Source organism: Xenopus tropicalis, chromosome 10 (genome assembly GCF_000004195.4).
Source record: "Xenopus tropicalis strain Nigerian chromosome 10, UCB_Xtro_10.0, whole genome shotgun sequence".
NCBI classification, from domain to species: Eukaryota; Metazoa; Chordata; class Amphibia; order Anura; family Pipidae; genus Xenopus; species Xenopus tropicalis.
Window position 1 is genome coordinate 47,327,745 of NC_030686.2, and position 23,447 is coordinate 47,351,191.

General features: G+C 41.0%; 2 protein-coding genes and 2 long non-coding RNA genes across 4 annotated transcripts in view; all 4 read left to right on the forward strand.

Annotated features, from left to right (window-relative positions):
• The first annotated feature begins 5,966 nt into the window (after positions 1-5,966).
• On the forward strand, positions 5,967-7,539 carry LOC105945188. Its single transcript, XR_004220715.1, has 4 exons — positions 5,967-6,080; positions 6,408-6,514; positions 7,288-7,351; positions 7,456-7,539. It is a non-coding gene; the product is annotated as an uncharacterized LOC105945188 (long non-coding RNA).
• A 2,149-nt stretch (positions 7,540-9,688) lies between these two features.
• Positions 9,689-11,383, forward strand: LOC116408064. The gene is made up of 4 exons (XR_004220707.1): positions 9,689-9,899; positions 10,373-10,699; positions 10,815-10,891; positions 11,172-11,383. It is a non-coding gene; the product is annotated as an uncharacterized LOC116408064 (long non-coding RNA).
• Positions 11,384-11,504: 121 nt separating this feature from the next.
• Positions 11,505-12,928, forward strand: LOC116408063 (serine/threonine-protein kinase akt-2-like). Its single transcript, XM_031894836.1, has 3 exons — positions 11,505-11,808; positions 12,023-12,103; positions 12,263-12,928. The coding sequence occupies exons 1-3, from the start codon at positions 11,755-11,757 to the stop codon at positions 12,437-12,439; spliced, it is 312 nt and encodes a 103-aa protein (XP_031750696.1). The 5' UTR covers positions 11,505-11,754; the 3' UTR covers positions 12,440-12,928.
• Positions 12,929-21,151: 8,223 nt separating this feature from the next.
• dnah9 (dynein, axonemal, heavy chain 9) overlaps positions 21,152-23,447 on the forward strand; it is a 132,226-nt gene continuing 129,930 nt past the window's right edge. The window contains exon 1 of the mRNA XM_031894796.1: positions 21,152-21,886. Coding sequence (XP_031750656.1) covers positions 21,533-21,886 — 354 coding nt within the window. The 5' untranslated portion in view covers positions 21,152-21,532. The remainder of the gene's footprint in view (positions 21,887-23,447) is intronic.

Sequence of the window (23,447 nt, forward strand, 5' to 3'; positions counted from 1 at the left end):
CTATAATTGTATTAAATCGGTATAATATAATAGTATTGAATAACAGTATTATCTAATATTTGAGTACAAATGTGTCAATGGTAGGGCTGAACCCCCAAATCCATCCCAAGGGATTTGGGCAAATACTGAACCGAATCCTAATTAGCATGGCCAAATCCGAACCCTGCCGAAAAAGGCCAAATACCAAGCCGAATCCTGGATTCGGTGTATCCCTAGTCAATGGGAACATCGTTAACTTTCAGTTTCAAATATACTTTTACATTTAGGGGGGTATTTATTAGCCTGTGACTTTCAGGTTGGGGTTTTTTATGCAGAAAAAGTTGCGGAAAGATTCATGTTTTTTCCAATTTCTGCAAATTTTGCCCAGTGGTTTTTGTGCAACAATTCGAAAATGCATGCTTTTTACGGCTTTTCTGCAACTTTTTCCAGCACATGCTTTTTTCACTTTTTAATAAATACCTGACATTCATGTAAACAAGTTTATTTGTGGTTTAAAATACATAAATAAATAAAATGAGAAAAATTTGAGTTTTAGTTAATCCACCCCTTAATTTTTTTCTGAAATTTTGAAATGATGCTATATTTTTTTCTCTACAGGAAAGTATAAGCATTATTGAACTGGATGTTCCTCCAACGCCTACTGTTTGTGAGGTGAGCTGAACTGTGAATAAATATTAATAATAAACATTCTAATGCAGCGGTTCTCAACCTGTGGGTCGGGACCCCTTTGGGGTTCAAACGACCCTTTCACAGGGGTCTCTAAGACCATTGGAAAACACATATTTCCGATTGGTTTTAGGAATAATTTCATGGTTGGGGGTCACAACAACATGAGGAACTGTATTAAAGGTTTGTGGCATTAGGAAGGTTGAGAACCACTGCTCTAATGGGATAACAGTAAACTTTACCTGTACGTTAAAGCCACCTTATTCCAAACCGTCTAATGTCATTATGTCCTTCCTACAGGAATCTGATTCCAGTTCTCTTCCACCAGACGAATGCTCTATTATCTCTGAAAATGAGGTAAGTCGGTAACAATGATAATAGTTATTAATTACATACATATTTATATAAAAAGATATCAATTAGAATTCTTTTTAACCTTGAAGGTCAAATTTGACCCCAAATGTTCATTGTTATAGTTTCTCTCTCTACAGGAAAGTGTAGAAATGAGCAAACTGGTGGATAATCCTCCGACACCTGCTGTTTGTGAGGTGAGTGCTGATAAAGATTTTTAAGAATATCTAAGGCAGCGGTTCTCAACCTGTGGGTCGGGACCCCTTTGGGGGTCAAACGACCCTTTCACAGGAGTTGCCTAAGACCATCGGGAAAACACATATTTCCGATGGTCTTAGGAATCATTTTATGGTTGGGGGTCACCACAACATGAGGAACTGTATTAAAGGGTTGCGGCATTAAGAAGGTTGAAAACCACTGATCTAAGGGATCTGAATAGAGATGGGGTGTTATGGTGGCAATACACGCTAAGGTCCAGAGAGCGGATCTTCTCCCGATATCCCCAACTACGGGGGGGTGATATTGGGCTAATTCGAATTAGAATGGCGGGTATGGATGCCCGTTGGTTCGGGGACCGCATCAACGAGCCGATGTGGTCCTCGATCTGATGAAAAATCAAACCTGCCCAATCGAGATCTGGACAAATTCAGGCCAGATGTTGGTCGGGCAGGCCCGTCGTTAGTGCCCATACACGGGCCGATAAGCTGCTGAATTGGTCAAAGGGACTGATATTGGCAGATAGCATCAGCCCGTGTATTGCCACCTTTAGAATGATCGAGCTGTCCTTTCTCATTTTACTTACTAAAAGATTTTAACTTTGGTCTTTGACTTAATATTTATATTTTCTACAAAATACTTACTGTTCTTATTTCTCAACTCTGCAGGAAACTTTTCAAATTCCAGAAGTGGTGGAGGTTCCTCCGACACCTGCTGTTTGTGAGGTGAGTTGACCATAAGTTTAGTTCTTAAAGAGAAAAATGCAATTGCAACATGTTTAAAATTCTCTAACGTGTGAAAGGGTTAACGCCGGGCAAAGTGCTATTCTGTATATTCTTTTAAACGTTATCTTTTTATGTATTATTATATTACAGGAACCCAGTGCCACTTTACCCGTGCCAATCGAGGTTTGCCCAGCACCAGAAGTTTGTGAGGTGAGAAAATATGGAACTGACATTTTTTAAGACTTTATGTCCACACTTTGACTCCTTCATATAAAACAACAATATCCTCATATTGATTGTAATTTATAATTCTATATTAACAGTCCAAGAAGGCCCCTGTAGAGGAAGAAGCCACAGAAAACGACCACAGAGTAAAATATATCCTGGTGCAAGAAGCAAAGGAATCTATTGGTACAGTATTGACAGAATCCCTTTGTTTGTTGTTGTTGGACAACTGAAGAATTTGGTGTATTGATTACATTACTTTTGTTTGATTTTTGCAGGTAGCCCCAAATCAGCAGAATCTTCTAAACCTGATCCTGACTCTTCGGAAGTTACAAGAATCAGTTCTGTTCCGGAGAAGAAGGAACGGGTGGAAGTAGTCAAGGCCGAGACTCCAAAACCTGCTCCTGACTCTTCAGAAAGTGTAAAAATCACTTTGGATAAGGGGCAGAAGAAAGAAGAGAAAAAAGTAAAGGTGAGCATAGATAAAAGCATGAACATGTCTATATTCTGTTGTACGTAAAATGGGCATATTGGAAATAATACATTACTAAGCAAAGTTTTGTCCTACTGTCATGCACAAGTAATTCATTTATAGAAATAAGTCAGAGAATAAAGCTAAATTTTGTATTTGCAGGACTCAAGGCCCAGAATGCAAGATGTCAGGCAAAGCCGCCAAACAGTAAAATGCGTTGTGGTGCGAGAAGCCAAGCAGCCTTTAGGTACAGTATTGGCGGAGTCACTATAATATTATTCCTTTGTCTGAAACAAATAAATATGTTAGTGAGTCTCACATTTTGGTTTTCTTCCATCTTTGCAGATAACACCAAACTGCCAGATCCTCCTAAACCTGCTCCCGTCTCTTTAACTGTGAGAACGACTGTACTGCAGGAGCAGAGGAAAAAGGAGATAGAAAAAAAGGTGAGTTCAAATATTTGCCAAGTTCAGATATTTTATCGTATAAGGTATAAAATAGCCAGAACCCTAGGAACTGTAACCATACTGGGTTGCAGAAATAAATACAGTATTTAGATGGTATGGAATAGATGGCATTGAATTGAACAATGTTATTAAGCCAGGCTTAACCAGGATCTACTGCATCTCCCGGTGCTGTAACTGCCAGTTCTACTTTAAAGTATACATTGTGTTGAAATCAATCCACTGTCAAAGTGCTAGAAGTATATGTGAAAAACATTACACTTAGGCCAGAAGATTGTAGAATTAGGCAATGATGTGGTGTTCCTAATGTAATCATAACACACTTGTCCACACAGATCTCCAAAAACAGAGAACCTACACCAAGGAGGCCAATCAGAGTAGCAGCTGCATCAAGGAAGCCAGTTCCAAATGGTGAGAAACTGTCATGTCCGCTTACACTTGGCCATTACTATATGTCTTCTACTGTAACCTCAACTTTATGCTTTTGTCATCTTGCAGAACCTTCCAAAGCACCAGAGGGACCCAAACATGTCCGTGCTTCTTCCCCTGGCACGAGTGGAACGGTGCCAGAGCTGAAGCCGAAGATGACGGGCATGAAAACACAGGTACAGAAAAAAAAAAAGTCTTTTTGACAATTTAGAGTTTTCTTATGTCGTAACAATGTTAAGGTGAAGGTGACAATAATAACATTTTTAAAACACAAACACATATATATATATATATATATATACACACACACACACGCAGATATGGGTTCCGTTATCCAGAAAGCCTGTGTCCCATAGACTCCATTTTAATCAAATAATTCAGATTGTAAAAATGATTCCCTTTTCTCTGTAATAATAAAACAGTACCTGTACTTGATCCCAACTAAGATATAATTACCCCTTATTGGGGGCAGAACAGCCCTATTGGGTTTATTTAATGGTTAAATGATTCCCTTTTCTCTGTAATAATAAAACAGTACCTGTACTTGATCCCAACTAAGATATAATTACCCCTTATTGGGGCAGAACAGCCCTATTGGGTTTATTTAATGGTTAAATGATTCCCTTTTCTCTGTAATAATAAAACAGTACCTGTACTTGATCCCAACTAAGATATAATTACCCCTTATTGGGAGCAGAACAGCCCTATTGGGTTTATTTCATGGTTAAATGATTCCCTTTTCTCTGTAATAATAAAACAGTACCTGTACTTGATCCCAACTAAGATATAATTACCCCTTATTGGGGCAGAACAGCCCTATTGGGTTTATTTCAATGGTTAAATGATTCCCTTTTCTCTGTAATAATAAAACAGTACCTGTACTTGATCCCAACTAAGATATAATTACCCCTTATTGGGGGCAGAACAGCCCTATTGGGTTTATTTAATGGTTAAATTATTCCCTTTTCTCTGTAATAATAAAACAGTACCTGTACTTGATCCCAACTAAGATATAATTACCCCTTACTGGGGGCAGAATAGCCCTAAGCATTCTGGATAATGGGCCCCATACCTGTATATATATATATATATTTGACTAATCAGTCAATCAAAATCAACCATTAGTAATACTAAGGGGCCAATTTACGAACACTTTTTTTTCAGAAAAAAAAATGAAATTTTATATGTCTCAAAACCACAAAAAACACGAATACAACACTTTGCAAGCGAAAAGCTATTGAGGTCCTGTGGAAGTTAGGCATTGTCCTATGCAAACTGAAACAATATTTAATTTGTGGTTTTAGAGGTTTTGTCGTTTGTAAGTCCACAAAGATTCATAGCAAAACGTAAAAACCATGAAAAAAAGTGTTGTTTTTGTCCCACAATTTAATTGGTTTGCGGTTTTTCAATTCGGACATCTGTGGTTTATGAGTTTATTCATGGCTGCAAATAACTCTAAAACCAAGAATGTTGATAAATGTGCCTCCACGACTTATTATATTATATATTATTAAATACATTTATATGCATAACTATCAAGTATCTATTTGCATTAATTGTGTTTCCAAATTTTTACAGGTCCCTACGGCCAGAACTACGCAAAGAAATATTTCGCCAAAAGCCACTGTTTCCAAACCACCGGTGAAAAAAGGTACAAACCCTTGGAGTTCAGGGAGACATAAGAATCAGTATATAATCCATGGGTTGCTGTTTAGTATAGTTTATATAGTAAATAATCCCCCCTAGTTTTACAAATAACCACTTGCTACAATCATAACAATCAGTTTTGTTTGTACAGAGAGCAAATAATGTGCTTTAAGTCTAACTTGATCTAAATTTGCAGATCCTGTAAAACCACCGGAGGTGCCGAAACAAGTCCCTATTCCTTCCTACGGTATTAGATCGACTTTGAAAGGAAGAAAGGACGAGGCTACAGATGAGCAAGTAAGTTCAGAAAATAGATCATTATTTTGTGCTATGGCCTCTTTATTCCTATGCTATAAACTGCGATAAATATCATGGGGTGACAACTCAAAATTTACTATTTTACAGATTTATTTTTTTTAATTAACCAAATGCTTGAAAATATGTATTTTTATATTTTTACAGGTACCTAGAGGCAGAGAAACGACACCAAGGAAGGTTATTCCAAAGGTAGTTGTTTCCAAACAACCTGAAACAAAGGCTGTTAAACAGCTGGAAGCTCCTAAGCGCCGCCCTGTTGCCTCCCCGGGCAGAGAAACTGCAGATAAACTGCCGGCACAGGGGCTAAAGGCCAAGGAGAATGAAGGACAGGTTAGTTGCTTTATCTTGATGTCTCAAGTGCTTTGATTGGAAGACATGATGGAATTCCCATGTATATGTGTATTGTTTCATTGCCAAAACATTTTGAGAGAATTGGCGGAATTTGTAATTTAGTAATACTATTAAATAAAAAATTAATTATGTTTTTATCTTTGTAGGTGTCCTGCAGAACTAAACTTCCAGGACGTCTTCCAACACCAGCTGTGACAAAAATACAAGTTCCAAAAGGTAAAGAACCTCATTGTAGTAATTAGTGATGAGCACAGTTTCTCGCCAGGCACGGATTCGCAGCGAATTTCCACATTTCGCCACTGGCGAATTGTTTCTTGAAACTTCTGCGAAAATTAGGCATGTAAAAATTTTTGCGCACGTCAACGCGTTTCACAAATTTTACGATGAAGCAAACGGGGCAGAAAAAAAATGAATTTTAGTAAATGTGCCCCTTAGAGTGTGTTCGAGTTAAATTTTCTTGTATCAATGCATTTCCATTATTTAAGGGTAAGGCAAACGAATACCATATTATATGAATATGAAAAAAATTCCTATATTTTGCAGATTTCTCAAAACCACGAGAGTCTCCTAAGACAGTCCCAACGGCTTCGTCTGGCACCAGTAAATCTGTGCCAACACGAAAGCAAAAGACCAAAGGGAAGAAACGAGTGGTGAGTTATATTATCATTATTATTATTTATATAGTGCCATCAATTTACACAGCGCTTTACAGAATAGAGGGGTACAAAATACAGAACAATTAACGTGTGCATATAAACAATTCACAAAAATGGTTTGCAGTTGCATTTGGATGAGGATCGGAGACACTAGGGGGAGGGCCCTGCTCACAAGAGCTTACATTCTAAAAGGGGGGGGGCTGAGACATAAGGTCAGGGTAAATAGCATGGCGTTAGAGTTAATGTAGGTGTGTAAAGTGACAGCAAGTGCGTTGTGAGAGGTGGAAACCAGTGGTTAGTGAATGTTTGGGGGAAGATTAGGGGTGCTCAGTGGGTAATGGCATTTCTGAGGGTTTAGGTTATAGGCCTGAATTTTAAGACACCGTTTAAAGGCCTGGAGAGTCTGGCAGTGCCTAATGGGACGGGGAAGGGTGTTCCAGAGGATGGGTGCAGCGTGTGAGAAGTCCTGGATGCGAGAGTGTGAGGAGGTGATGAGTGAGGAGGAGAGAAGGAGGTCATGTGTAGAGCGAATGTTACGTCTGGGGGGGTACTTGGGGGTTAGGGTGGTTAAATAGAATGGTGCGGCACCAGTGAGTGCTTTGAAGGCGTATCCTAGGGTCAAAATTAATCCCAGTTTTTTAAGGCTTATCAAATGGTTATTAAAATCCCAAACCACTGATACTAAATACATGGAGTTATAACTGTTTATTCCTATTGCATCAATTACACGTTAAAGAGCCATTTCTCCTTTCTTTTCCACTTTCTAGAAACGAAAGATAAGAAAGAAAGATGGAGCTAAAAAAGGTGTATCGAAGAAACTCGAGGAGAAAGGTAGGGAATCTTACCGTTGCGTTATTAAGGGAATCACAGCCTTAATGAGAAAGGGAGAAAGAATATTTTTGAAGGATTTAACATTCTGTTTGGTTCTTCTTTAGATTCTTCAAAAACACCTGAGGCTCCTGAACAAGACTCTTCCCCAGACATGGAACCTCTGCAGGAGCAGATGACACAAGAGAAGGTTAGTTCCAATGGCGCCACTACACACTACTTTGTTATACAAAATATTATATATTTCAAGTATATGTTATATGTTTAGTGCCTAAGGCCTTAAATCTGTATCTCTGTAAGTAAATGTTTTATATCCTTGTTCCTTATCTACTTAACATACCTGTATCATTCTCATCTTTACAGGAAATTATTGAGAAGGTTCTTGAGCCAGTGGAAAGTGTAGAGGTTGTACCCACCATCCCTATAAAGGAAGTGGAGAAACCTCCAGGTACAGTATCTGAGCATTATTATAATAATTTATACTCTTTGAAATATCATATGAGCTTAAGATACCAGCATGTAACAGCTATAGCTCCATAGTTGTTTGACCTAATGACCATTTGCTATAATTTATTAATCATTTTTACATTTCTTTTGTCCTTGAATGAACTGTGCTAATGACATTTATATTTACCACACTGGTTTATCTATAACGTCTCATTTTCATGTTTACAGAACTTTCTGAGTTGCCGGAATCGTCTGACAGTCCCTCTGAAGAATCTTCAAGCCTTAGAAGTGACTTGTTAGATGAGGGACTAGAGAACCAGAAGAAAGAAGCAACGGCAATTGTACCGAGCACTACCAAGCCTATTCTTAAGGGTGCTTCAAATGTAAGTGTATAAAATAGGATTGTTTTTTATTTTCAAGTATAGATTATTTCTCTGACACGTAAAACACAGACTATATCTATCATAAGTCCTATAATTGCTACACAGGCCTATCTGGACCTACTATCATCATTAAGACCTACTTAACCTATCTGTATCATTCTCATCTTTACAGGAAATCATTGAGAAGGTTCTTGAGCCAGTGGAAAGTGTATGGGTTGTACCCACCATCCCTGAAAAGGAAGAGGAGAAACCTCCAGGTACAGTATCTGAGCATTATTATAATAATTTATACTCTTTGAAATATCATTTGAGCTGAAGATACCAGCACGTAACAGCTATAGCTCCATAGTTGCTTGACCTAATAACCATTTGTTTTCATTTATTATTCCTTTTTACATTTATTTTGTCCTTGAATGAACTGTGCTAACAACATTTATATTTACCACATTGGTTTGTCTATAACATCTCATTTCATGTTTACAGAACCTTCTGAGTTGCCAGAATCTTCTGAGCGTCCCTCTGAACAATCTTCAGAGCGAATAGAAAACCAGAAGAAAAAAGCAACTGCAATTGTACCGAGCACTACTAAGCAGATTCTTCAGGGTGCTTCAAATGTAAGTGTATAAAATAGGATTGTTTTTTATTTTAAAGTAGAGATTATTTCTCAGACACATAAAACACAGATTATATCTAAGTCCTATAATTGTTACACAGGCCTATCTGGACCTACTTCCACCACGAAGACCTCAAATTCTCTCCTTAAATCAATCATGTTTAAGCTATAGCCCAGGGGTCCCAAACCTTTTTTTTTTTTTTTTTACCTGTGAGCAACATTTAAATATAATGTAAGTTGGGGAGCAACACAAGCATGAAAAAGTTTCTAGGTGGTGGCCAAGAAGGCCTATGATTGGTTATTTAGTTGCCCAATGTCAATGTCTACTACAGAAGACTTTTTGGCAGTATACATGGTCTTTATGCCTCCTAAACTTGCCTCCAAGGGGTTGGTGAGCAACATGTTGCCCCCGAGGCACTGGTTGGGGATCACTGATATAGCCTTTCAACTGCCCTTATAACTTCTAGCATTTGTTGTTTACATACTTAACATTTCATAACTATTTAGGAGCGCAATTCTCCCGACAAAGTACTGTCATCCCTATGAGATAATAATGATATAAGTTATAGTTGTAAATGTCATAACGAAAAGACTTTTTATAGGATATTACAATTGGCGTTTGTCACAGATTACATAAATACAAACATAACTTGCAACCCAAAAATCTGTATTTTATGTATCTCTTTAGATTGTTGAAGATGATTCTATTGATGATGATTCTGTGATGGAATGGACTTACATCACCAGAGTGAAGCCACTCGTAGAAGAACGGTATGATACCTTAAGCTTACAATGCTTTGTCATGGTAACATTTGTGTCTTTGTGACTAACCCTTCCATTCCTGTTTATCTGCTTCCAGTGTCCAGCTTGCTCCCAATACAAGTTTTACAGATTTCACCTTGGATTCTGTATTGGGCAGCGGAGGATTCGGAAAGGTAAGTAAAACAGTCGCTCATTAACAGTATGCCATCTACGGCTTCAGTGTATTTAGGCAAAGCTAACTCTCTCTCCTTATCCAGGTGTATCTGGTGAAACATACAGCAACAAAGCGGATGTTTGCCATGAAGACACTGCCAAAAGAAGACATTGGTAAATTTGGAAGGTCCAAGTGAGTAAAACTGCACTGAGCAGATTTATATACATTTTTTAATCCTTTCCCAAGTTATATCTGCCCAACCCATAACCAATAGTTGATTGTATTAACGGAGGTGGTGGGAATTGCAAAGATATTATATTTATATTAGGGATGCACCGAATCCAGGATTTGGGCGAATCCACGAACTGAATCCTAAAAAGCACGAGACTTTTTGTCAAACAGGGAAGTGGAAAATTTTTTCACCACGCATAGCATGCTAACTAGGATTCAGCCAAATCCCTTACAAAGGATTTGGGGGGTTCAGGCGAATCCGAATTCCCTTGAAAAAAGTGTTTTTGGTGAATCCCTGATTTATATAATAAATTATAAAGTTTGTACAGTAAACAGCTCTATAGAGTTTAACGCATCCTATACCTGAGTGACTCGTGCCCAGTCCAGTTTGAAGGACAACTATTACCCCTTAACATTTTTATGTTATTTTTTAGCCTCAAAATGGAGCTGCAAATCCTCCAGATGGTGACGGCAGAAAAACAACATTTCCTGACAGGTTTATCTGCCTATTTCCCGTCGGAACACCATATGTGCCTAGTGATGGACTATGCATCTCAAGGCAGTTTACTGTTACATTTGATCATTGGTCCATTTTCGCTGAAAGCAACAATGTAAGTAGCATTTAACTTGTCATATTCACATTTAGAATGTTCTGTATGTATAAAGCGACTAACACATGTTTGTGTTTATCTACACAGGTTCTATACAGCATGCATCGTCCTTGGTTTGCAATTTCTGCACAACAAGGATATTGCACATAGGTAAGCTTTGGGATTCGGGCCTCGGGATTTTGTGCATTTACTAAAACGTTTCACCATTTTTTTTGCTTATCTTTAATCCATTTTACTAAAAAAAAATGATTTTGCTTTAATGCAGAGATTTGAAGCCGGGGAACGTGCTATTGGATGCCAGCGGCTATGCGAAACTTGCAGATTTTGGACTTTCTGACGATCGTAAGTATTCCTGATATAGTTTTGATTTTGTGTTATATTAGTCACTACATTTTATAACGATTATTGGTCAGATTTATCAAATCTTTAGATGAAAAAAAAATACCACAAAAAAAAATATTGACTGGATTGTGGGAATTTTCCATAGACTTTATAAGAATGAAAAAACCTTTCACCTTCGACAATTGTAGACTATAGGACACAATGGTTTTACGTTGCCCATTTTCAAAAAGGAGAATTTAAAGAAAGTGATCTTTAACTTACAATTTTCTTTCTACTTTAGTATCTGCGTACAAACATGGACACCTGTCCCGCTCTTTCGCTCTGCGCTTGACCGAGGCCAGGGCTCAAGACTGGCGAGATGTGGGCTTAATGATCTATCAAATGCTTGAGAAGGATGTAAGTAAAACGTATATCAGTTAGAATGAGTCCTATAACCATGTTTTACAAGACTTTGTCATGGCAGATTTTCTTATACCAATATGCAGTAATAGCATTCCCTTATACTGTATAACTCATATATACCAACTAGAAGCCTGTGGGACCAATGTGGTGATTCAACAAATTTGTACGGTCCCCATATGTTCAAGGTCCCCACAGACTTCTCTGACACTTTAATATAATTCATCCTTAATGTTTTACTCAGACATTATAGACATTTTTGTTTTCTGGAAGTAATATAGATATGTCTATAGTAACGGAAATATGGGGTATCAAATGATCTGAATTGGCTTATTGCTTTGGATAATCGTATAACTTATTAGTACTTATATACTAGACTTAGGAGCGAAAGCCTTTATGTGTAACGTGGCTGACTATACAATTTCTTATATTTACAGTACTTGGGTATATCACTTCAACCTTCTATGGAAGAATTTCCAGACAGTTTTACTCCAGAAACCTGCGGAATACTGAAAGGGGTGAGTCAATCGCATTGGGGCTTCGTCATTGGCAGATTATTATTCAAAATGGGCGGCAAAATTCGCCACGCCACCAAAAATTGACGTCTGCGTAAAAAAATGACGCCGTTTTTTTGCAAAGCGTAATAGGACAGATGTACTCATCACTAATTAGTAGCATATGTTATATCATGCTTGTTATCTAAAGGCTAAATATTTTACAATTGTTTTACAGCTCTTCGATACAAGGACAAGAATGCGCCTTGGAGCAAGTGGAAGCGGGGCTGAAGAAGTTAAGAAAAGCAGTTTCTTCATGGTATGTACTGACAACTTGCATAATATTCAAAGAACTGATGAATCTGAATATTTGTGTCTGTTTGCATAGAATTTCCTTTTAGACATAGTAGAAATAGTTAATATAAATCCTTGAAAATAGAATGCTACAAACCTACTTCTTTTTCTAATTATTATACAGAACTTAGACTGGGAGGCCCTCTCGAGAAAAGAGGTGAAGCCTCCAAAAAACAACAGAGTGAACACACATAAATTCCTGTTTACAACAGAGCCTGCTTCTACTTTAGACAGTCCTGAAGAGCCATTATCAGTAGAGATTCAAAAAGCAGTCCAAGACGTATACAAAAACCTTAAATAGACTGAAGGAAGAACTTACTTATTAACGTTGGACTAAGAAGACAAGTGGGAGGATGAGGGCGGATTGAAGACAGGCTTCTGAATTTGAAGCCCGTAAATAAAGAGAAGACTAAGAAGACAAGTGGGAGGATGAGGGCGGATTGATGTGCAAATGAAAAGAACCGACCTAAGGATCACATGTGATGGAACCGGACTTTAAAAAGATCCAGAAACAGGATCCTTTCCTTAGGCGGCCAGGGGTGGCAGAAAACTTACCTGGTAAAAGTAAGAGCTGCATTTTTAAACAAGAAATTCTGCAGACAATTGCACTTTACTCCAGACGTAAACGTAGGAGCGGTGAAGGGGCACCATCAAACCTGTTGCATTAGGTGGCAGCAGACGCAGATGTGCCCGTCACTGAAAAAGTTGTTGAATTATACAAGAGGATAGATGCCACCCCTAAAGTTTACAATCTTTTACTGAATAAACAATACTTTTTTTTAAAAGTCAATTCATTACGTTTGATTTCATAGAATTATAGATTTATTAACATTCAAGTGCAAGCTTCTGTAAATAAAATATATGTGATTTTAGTAATAAAGTTTTCTTGATGGAATTGTTAGTTATCGAGTGTTGAATGTGGTGAGTCAATGTGGTGCTATGTTGTGCAGATGGAGGAACTTGGGCATTTGTGTTTCATTTTGATGGGAATTCTGGATGCTTGGAGCCCCTATCCATGCTGAGTTTCCTATGGGACACAACACACAAGCACTGTCATTTAGCTTTCATGAAACATATAATAGGATGGGCAAGTGTTTGATGTGCCCGATAACATGAGACAAATGCCTTGATAACAATGTTATGATTGAAGGATGGCCTAAGGATATTGAAGGTGGTAGGGCCTGGGTCAGGAATACTTGCAAAGCAGTTGGGTTTTGGACAAAAGAGTCTCCAACTCTCCAGCCATACCAGGGATCTGCAGATACCTTACCTAGATGTGCAGGTAAAAGGCAGCCTCTAATCGGGGAAATTTACCCCTACCCCATCCCAACAAAATTAAGCTTTTTCTATAACTGTGCAGTGGTCAGCTCCATGTTGTACCGCCTACCCTTTCCAGATACAGTCAGTTGATCCCAGTGGTAGCCATTAAAAACCACTGGGGAGTTTTAACCTTGAAAGCAAGCAAGTTGCAGGTAAAACATAGTCCCTGTGAAAAATGCATAATGAAGCAGTAGAATTTTTAATGGTCATGACTTTGCCATAGTTTGCCAGCTCAAATATACTCTAATATATGGACACAGTCCCTGTTTTATATAAAGGGGGGGCATTTTTAGTAGCACCAAATGTCTTAATGTCCTATATGTACTGATAATGTGTGAGTGAAGAAGACCTTTTGTCTTTTTCTTTTGGCTTAATGAATATGGGTGGCCGACCTATGATAAATCCATCTGTACCGCATTATTTAGGGTTTGTAGAGATCCAGTACCACTTATAGATATAGTGGAGATGGAACTTAACTTGCAACATTTTTATTATCTCTGTTCTATCTGCAGAGATTTGGGACATCAATGGGGGTGACATTTGCCCCTTCTTTGCCAACTTACAAATTGGTTGGTGGGAGAAGACCCAATACTCTTTATAAAAGTCATCCCTGTAGACAAACGTGTATCCCTGCACACTTTAGTTAGGCCCTTGTTTGCACAGGCACCCTCCGATGCTACCATAAAAAATTCTAAAAGATTACTATTATTTTTTTAGTCTTAAATTGGGAATAATCTGGACAGTTTTCATGTAAAACACTGGGATCCTATTTATTGTATCCAAAAAAACAATTCAGCCTATCAGTTTCTCCTAGAGAAGTCCTATTTTGTCCCTTATTTGTAAAGAGTCTGACCCTAGTTATTGTGTAGCACACTAGCAACCTCTAATGCTGCTGAGAGCAAAAAAAAAAAGCCTAAAAACGCAAGAATACTTTAGGTCAATTTCACAGTTTCCTCCAAAATTAGCCTATATTTTGTCCACAACTGTGATAATAAAACGCCAGACTGGAACTCAAAATAACAATAATAAAGTCTGTTTATGGGTAAAAGCTGGTGTGGTCTAACAGGGGGGGAAACCCTTCCATGTCTTTACCGATGCTCTTATGGGAGAACCCACACACTTCAGAGTTTGGACTGAAGTCTCAAGATTACTTTTGGTCAATTTTAGCCATAAGCTCCTCCTAAAATAGCCCTTTTTATAAAAAATGTATCCCCAATTTGCACAAAATACACCGGCACCGTCTTATGCCACTGCAGAGGGAAAAAGGAGCCTTTAAATGTAATTACTTTTAGCCAGTTTCAATCTTTTCCTACATTTGAGCTTATTTCGTTCATAAACTGTGACAAATCTTGCCCTTGTTTGCACAAAAAAATAAGAATAATCTTATAAGATTGATAAAGTTGCTTGAGGTGTAACCGTGGGCACAGCTGGTATGGTCAAACTCCTCCGTGAAACAGGGGAACCCCCTGCCAGCACCGGTCTTCACCACTTTCTGCTGTGGAACTGACAGGGAACCTGCACACATCAGATTTAGTGTAAACCAAAGAGTTAAAAGTTACTATTTGTCAATTTCACTCTGTCTCCTAAACCTAAATTCGCCTTTGTTTTGTCCCTAAATTGTTAAAAACCTGGTCTTCTCCAAAATTAGCCATTTTTTTTTAAATGGTAAAAATATGGCCCTGGTACCTGTTGGCACAGCTGGTATGGTCTAACACCTCCGTGACACAGGGGAACCCCCTGCCAGCACCGCTCTTCACCGACGCCCTTTTGGGGCCCCGGAACTTTCTGCTGCGGAACTGACAGGGAACCTGCACACTTTGGAATTAAAGGAACAGTAACACCAAAAAATGAAAGAGCTTTAAAGTAATAAAAATATAATGCACTGCTGCCCTGCACTGGTAAAACTGGTGTGTTTGCTACAGTAACACTACTATAATTTATATAATAAGCTGCTGTGTAGCCATGGAGGCAGCCATTCAAGCTGGAAAAAAGGCACAGGTTACATAGCAGATAACAGATAAGTTCTGTAGAATACAATGGTGTTTTATCTGTTATCTGCTTTGTGCCTGTGCCTTTTCTCCTTTGAATGGCTGCCTCCATGGCTACACAGCAGCTTATTTATATAAATTATAGTAGATTTTCTGAAGTAACACACAACTTTTACCAGTGCAGGGCAGCAGAACATTATATTTTAGTTACTTTTATACACTTTCATTTTTTGGTGTTACTGTTCCTTTAAGACCAGAGTAAAAAAAGTTACTTTTGCCCAATCGCATGGTGTTCTCCAAATTTTGCACTTGTTTTGTCACTTAATCGTGAAAAATCTGTCCCTTCTGTGAACCAACATAGTGGGACCCTCTGATACTAAAGAGGAAAGCGACAAAAAATGACTTTTGGCCAATTTCACCAATTGTATGCTACTAAATTAGCCATTGTCCCTAAATGGTGAAAAATGGGGCCCAAGTGACTGTGGGCACAGCTGGTATGGGCAAACTCCTCCGTGACACAGGGGAACCCCCTGCCAGCACCGCTCTTCACCGACGCCCTTTTGGGGCCCCGGAACTTTCTGCTGCGGAACTGACAGGGAACCTGCACACTTTGGAGTTAGGACCTGAGTAAACAACCAATAAACACTGAATGCATGTAGAACAGACACCAGTACCAGTACCAGGAAGGCCCTGGGGCGCACACTATAACACTAGCCCTACCTATGCCCAGTCTTGTGCCACCGGAGCATTGGCATAACCCTAGCATTGCTAATACACAGCACCCCTGCCCCAAAATTACCAGCATTGTCTCAGACCATTAAAGAAAATCAAATCACACAGGTCAGACACGTTATAATATAGTATTCAAGTTAAAAGGGCCTGGCCCCGTTGCAGACCGCAGAACCAAAACGAGGTTCCGTCTCACTGCTGCGGTCTCTAACTGCGCCACACCAAAACAGCGCGAATTACTTTCTCCCCAGACCCGCCCCTCCGTCTCACTCCCATCCAATCACCGCCTCAATAACTTCCCCATCCCTTCCCCTTCAATTTCATTGGTGGGCCGAACCCTCCTCTCCCTCCCAGTTCCGAATGCTCATTCACCCCTCCCCCCCAGTTCCGAATGATCGTTCGTTCGCCCCTCCCTCCTTCCTTCGGTGTCGGTCGCTGATTGGCTCTATGTAAGTAGTTGCGCTGCCATTTGCCCCTGTAGCTGTCACTCAACTCTTTCCCCGTTACTTTGTTCCTAACACATACACTTTCCAATGTCAGCCCATTACGAGTGTTTTGGGGTTTTTTTTAAGGATATTTTATCAATTTATCTCAACCAATTGAATTTGTTGATTTAATTTTTTTTTTTAACCAGCCAGATGTAATTAGGCTTTTCCCCCTATTGCAAGAAAACATTGGTTCTGATAACTATATCCATAATATATACTGTACTATACTTTGATTCTATAAACTGTGCCAATTGAAAATGTGTTAATATATATATATAAATCCAAACAATGTAGACTCATCTTTCAGATGTCCCTTTTGTATATATTGGTTACTATGGTAACAACATGGCCACAGCAGTAGGTGCTGGGATCCCTTACATGGTGCTGTGACCCAGTCATGTTGGGACTCCTCATGTACCTGATGTGACTGTAGTACAGATTGATTTTATTCTTTCTACAATAAATATTAATACTACTGGAGTGCTGCTCAGTTGGATTTTCTGTACATATAGGACCTGTTATCCAGAATGTTGGGATCTAAGGGTTTTCTGCCCTGTAAAAATGAAGCTTGTGCCAATGTTGTTAATAGGGGAAAATAATACAAATATATAAAGGGTCGGCATTTTTTTCCAGAAAAAATGGCAACCCTATGGGCAAGTGTGGGGGGGCATTGATCTAGAGCAGCTAGGGCTGCCGTAGGGTATTGCCAGTTATTCCAACCACCCCCCACCCCAAGCAGGCTCCCAATTCCCGTCACAATTTTTATGACACAAAGCATTGTGGGAAAGCAGGAAGTCCTCTTTTATGACAAGTAATGGCAAGCTTTCTGGGCTGGTTGTGAGGGGACAAGTCTAGGGGCCATTGTGGGGGCAGCTAGGGCTGCTATTGGGTATTGCCCATTCTTTCCACACCCCCCAAGCAGGCTCCCAATTCCTGTCATACTTTATATGACACAAAGCATTATGGGAAAGCAGGAAGTCCTCTCATAACTGTAGCCCACTTTAGTTGGCAGTGCTGCTACTGGTGCCCTTATGGCTTACCCTTGGCACTAACAGGAGTCCTGAGCCCCCGCTTACTATGGGGGTAACAGGGAGTCTTCACTCTAAATGGCGTGCCTCGCCCAGGGGTTATGTTGTGGGACTATAACTCCCACCCTGGGACCTGATATTACACTGTAGCCTTGCACAGGGACTCCACACAACTCCCGGTACCTTGCCCCTCCCTGGGGTAGTTGCTTACCAGCGGGTAGGTGATCCTTGGTGCAGGAATGAGCCAGATACACACGGGCTGTGATGAATAAGATGAATGTCTTTATTTGGGTAGGACGTCTCCAGGAGTGGCATACAAATCGACAGGGCATATTCTCCTCAGCTTCACCTTAAGAGTACCTCCCTCCTGTTGGGTAACCTACGGTACTCCCACCAAATGATCCCTTTTCTTTTTGGTGCTCCCCCCGGTACTCATGCCGAGAGACCCTCTCTTAGGGCTCTCCCCGGTACTCTCGCCAGGCTGACCCACCTCCAGGACTCACCCCGGTACTCACGCCCAGGTACCCTCAGAGTAGGACCCCTTCTAGCAGTGGCTTGATCCACCTAGCTAGACACTGTGTGCCCTGCACTCCAGCAGATGTATTGCTGGGGGGTCTTAACCCCACTACCACTCCTGGAGGGGCAATATCCACCCATTCTAGCTTAAGCACCTACATGTCACTCCTGGAGCGACCTATTACTATAACTGACTATTTAATAACTGAGCCTGGGGTGTTCCACTACCCAGAGCCAGTCCCAGGCCAAAGAACAACCACAGCACATGGCTGCATCCCTTTTTATAACCTTACAGACCACCCTGTAGCTATAACCCGAACTGCAGGGATACTCCCTGTTAACTAATGATAACCCAGACCATACCAAGTGTCACATTAACCAGTACCTCCCTGGGCCTGTACTAGGGGTGTCTATCCTACGGGGCCCATTTTTGTCAAACCCCTACATAACAAGAAATGACAGCCTCTCTGGGTAGGTAGTGTGGGGAGCTGTTGTTCTAGAGCAGTTAAGGCTGCCATAGGGTATTGCCCATTCTTTCCACGCCCCCCAAGCAGGATCCCAGTTCCTGTCACACTTTATATGACACAAAGCATTGTGGGAAAGCAGGAAGTCCTCTCATAACAAGAAATGGCAGCCTCTCTGGGTAGGTATTGTGGGGAGCTGGCTGCTATAGGGTATCGCCAATTCTTTCCTTACCTATTAATTTACCCCTCCCTCTGTGCCTTTCACTTAATCTAATGTTATATAATCAGAACAAAGGGAAAATAAACTAGTGATGAGGGATCCATTTATATTGGCGCTGGTTTGTATAGGGATGTCACTGATCACTACTGGGCCCCCAAGCAAATTACTGTCCCCTATTATAGGGGTGCAGGGGGTTATCATGGGTCCTGAATGCCCCAACTTCAGCCATAAGGTCCCTAGATCCAGAGCTTAGCCAAGTGTCAGAATTGCCTTTAAAATTACATGAAAAAAATTAGGAAATTCACCTTTGAGTTAACTTTTAGTATGATGTAGAGAGTAATATTCTGAGCCAATTTGCTATTGGTCTTCATTTTTGTATTACTTGTGGTTTTTTAGTTATTTGACTGTTCAGCAGCTCTCCAATTTGGAGTTTCAGCAGCTATGTGGTTGCTAGGGTCCTAATTATTTTAGCAACCAGGGAGTCATTTAAATCAGAGACTGATATATGGATAGGAAAGGACCTGAATAGAAAAATAAGTAATAAAAAGTAACAAAAATAAAACTGGAGCCTCACAGACAGGGCCGCCGTCAGAAATCACAGGGCCCCTCACAACACAATTTTCTGGGCCCAGGACAACTGTCCCCCCTGTGCCCCCCTGATGGCGGCCCTGCTCACAGAGCAATAACTTTTTGGCTTCTGGGGTCAGTGACCCCCATTTAAAAGCTGAAAAGAGTCAGAAAAGGAAGGCAAATAAATCAAAAACTTTATAAGAAATAAATAACAAAGACCAATTGATAAGTTGCTTCGTATTGACCACTCTATAACATACTAAAAGTTACCGTAAAGGTGAACCACCCCTTTAAGGTGGCCATACAAGGTAGCTTTCAGCTTATCTGCCTGTATATGAGGACCCCGGCGGGCCTACCCTAAAATTGGCCAGATGTCAATCGGGCAAGTTTGATTTACCCGTCAGATGGGGGGGCCACATTGGCTCATTGATGCAGTCCTTGGCCCCACGGCTCCTATACCCATCGTTGTGATTCCTATAGTGTGGCTTAAAGGCCAAGCAATCAAATCGAATCGAACCCTAATAGCCAGATCAAATATGGTGGCCCAGTATGTGGGGCTCATTGATCTGGAAAAGGCTAAATGTGCTCTTTGGAGCTTGCAGGCTGTACATGGGCAGATTTCAGCTGCCGACCAAGTTGGCAGCTTATGTGCCCATAATTAGGGACCCCGACTTCCCTACCTTTAGGCTTTAAAAAAGGCAAGTGTGGGGGGGGGGGCATTGTTCTAGAACAGCTATGGCTGCCATAGCGTATTGCCAGTTTTTTAACCCCCCACCAAGCAGGCTCCTATTTCCTGTCACACTTTATATGACACAAAGCATTGTGGGGGAGCAGGAAGTCCTCTCTTATAACAAGTAATGGCAAGCTTTCTGGGTGGGTTGTGAGGGGGCAAGTGTGGGGGCCATTGTTCTAGAGCCGCTAGGGCTGCAATTGGGTATTGCCTATTCTTTCCATGCCCCCCAAGCAGGCTCCTATTTCCTGTCATACTTTATATGACACAAAGCATTGTGGGGAAGCAGGAAGTCCTCTCTTATAATAAGAAATGGCAGCCTCTCTGGTGAGGTAGTGTGGGGAGCTGTTGTTCTAGAGCAGCTAAGGTATTGGTCGAGTAGGGAAGTCGGGGTCCCTAATCACGGGCACATAAAATTGGGCAGATGTCGATCTGACAGATTTGATTTTCCCGTCGGATCAGGGACCTCATTGGCTCATTGATACAGTCCCATTCCCCTTGTAATTTGGTCGTTTGGTCAAACATATCAGTGGAAAGATCAGCTCATTTGGCAACCTTGCACCAGATTTCAAATCCGGGTGCCCCAAGGCCCCCCACCTCCGCACGAACCACTCCCCCCTGCGAGCATTTAAACTCCCATAGGGTGCAGTGGGAAGAAGTCCCCATTGCTCCATATGGGACCAAAATTTCAAATTTTCATTACGGCGGGGCGGCCCTAGGCCCGGGCCTTTGTGGCCTCCCCACAAATCCGGGCCCGGATCCTATGGTGTATGACCACCTTTACACTAGAGCAGTAACTCATAGCAACCAATCAGCAATTAGCTCTGATCAGCCAACTGCAGCAAGCCCAGCAAAAGCAACAGCCTGGTTGCTATTGGATACCACTTGAAAGTAAAGTTTATTGTGGGCGGAGTTTTGCAAGTTTCTTGCACCAAACCTAAAAGCTCCATTAACAAATGTTAATATTCTACACTGCTTTTGGCAAATTCTGACAGAAAAGTTATTTTTTTTAAGGTTTCTGGGGGTTGTAGTTTAACAAAAGCTTTGCTTGTAAGGTGAACTGATTGAGTGCTGCGAGTTAATCAGCGGTTAGAAAGTTTTAACGACGGTAGTTACCCTTGTCACTCTCCCCCGGCTCCCCGGGGAGGGGCTTATTGTCTCTGGAGCAGCAACCTTTCCTTGCAACTTGTTGAATGCAAACACTGTTGCCATGGCGGCAAAAAGAAAAGTCACAGCCGCAACTGCAAACTAAAGCAGTCCTCTTGTCTCTTCTCTTTCTCCATAGCCCTGGCACCCATGTACTGAAACGTGAACCCACCCCCACCCCGCAAAAGAACCGCCATGGAAGATCCAGCGACCCCGTCAGACAAGAGATTACAGTTCTTAGAGGACTACGTGCTAAAAACGCTGAAACTTAAACCGGACCGGTGGCAGAAATGCGTCGCCACGGAGGAATACCGGCAGACGCTGCAGGAGTTCCTGGACAAGGCCGACCAACTGCTGCTGGTGGTGACCCTGAACCCGGCGGGTCTGCTGGTACCGGTGCTGGAGTTCCCTAAGGGTTCCAAAAACAAAGCCGTCTTCTTTCTGAAAAGGAGCACCTCTCCGCTGAGCGCCGACGCCATGAAGAGCAGCCTGATCTACGGCGACTTGTCCTACTCGCCCCTCGATCACTTCTCTGCCGTGGTGGAAGAGGTAAGGGCTAGGGGGGAATCCCCCTTATCCATTGCTGTGATTATTTCTATATTATCTGCATCAAGCAGACTGGATCTCCGGCTGTTATTGAACTAAAACTCCCCAATCCCCTGTCAAAGAGGGCTCTAGGAGTTATAGTTCAGCAACAGCTGGGCAGGTAGTCCTTTTGCAGCAATAATGCTGTCATTGTCCAAAGCTTTTGCCTCATTTATCCAGGTTTACGGAGAATGCTCCCGGGACAGCAAATCAATCAAAAGGGTCAACTTTCCCTTTAAACAGCGTGCTTTGTTGTCTTCTGAGACACAGTCTCTGCTTAACCTTAGATAAAGTGCAGACACCTGTTGATAACGCAAGTAAGCAAACACTGACCTAAGGTGTGAGCTGTCTGCGCTGAAAAAAAGCTTACAATCTATTGCACTGAAAAGCTTACAGGCTGTTGGACTGAAAAGCTTGCAATCTGTTGGGCTGGAAAGCTTACCATCTATTGCACTGAAAAGCTTACAGGCTGTTGGACTGAAAAGCTTGCAATCTGTTGGGCTGGAAAGCTTACCATCTATTGCACTGAAAAGCTTACAGGCTGTTCAACTGAAAAGCTTACAATCTATTGCACTAAAAAAGTGACAGACTGTTGGACTGAAAAGCTTGCAATCTGTTGGGCTGGAAAGCTTACCATCTATTGCACTGAAAAGCTTACAGGCTGTTCGACTGAAAAGCTTACAGGCTGTTCAACTGAAAAGCTTACAATCTATTGCACTAAAAAAGTGACAGGCTGTTGGACTGAAAAGCTTGCAATCTGTTGGGCTGGAAAGCTTACCATCTATTGCACTGAAAAGCTTACAGGCTGTTCGACTGAAAAGCTTACAATCTATTGCACTAAAAAAGTGACAGACTGTTGGACTGAAAAGCTCGCAATCTGTTGGGCTGGAAAGCTTACCATCTATTGCACTGAAAAGCTTACAGGCTGTTCGACTGAAAAGCTTACAGTCTATTGCACTAAAAAAACTGACAGGCTGTTGGACTGAAAAGCTCGCAATCTGTTGGGCTGGAAAGCTTACCATCTATTGCACTGAAAAGCTTACAGGCTGTTCGACTGAAAAGCTTACAATCTATTGCACTAAAAAAGTGACAGACTGTTGGACTGAAAAGCTCGCAATCTGTTGGGCTGGAAAGCTTACCATCTATTGCACTGAAAAGCTTACAGGCTGTTCGACTGAAAAGCTTACAATCTATTGCACTAAAAAAGTGACAGACTGTTGGACTGAAAAGCTCGCAATCTGTTGGGCTGGAAAGCTTACCATCTATTGCACTGAAAAGCTTACAGGCTGTTCGACTGAAAAGCTTACAGTCTATTGCACTAAAAAACTGACAGGCTGTTGGACTGAAAAGCTCGCAATCTGTTGGGCTGGAAAGCTTACCATCTATTGCACTGAAAAGCTTACAGGCTGTTCGACTGAAAAGCTTACAATCTATTGCACTAAAAAAGTGACAGACTGTTGGACTGAAAAGCTCGCAATCTGTTGGGCTGGAAAGCTTACCATCTATTGCACTGAAAAGCTTACAG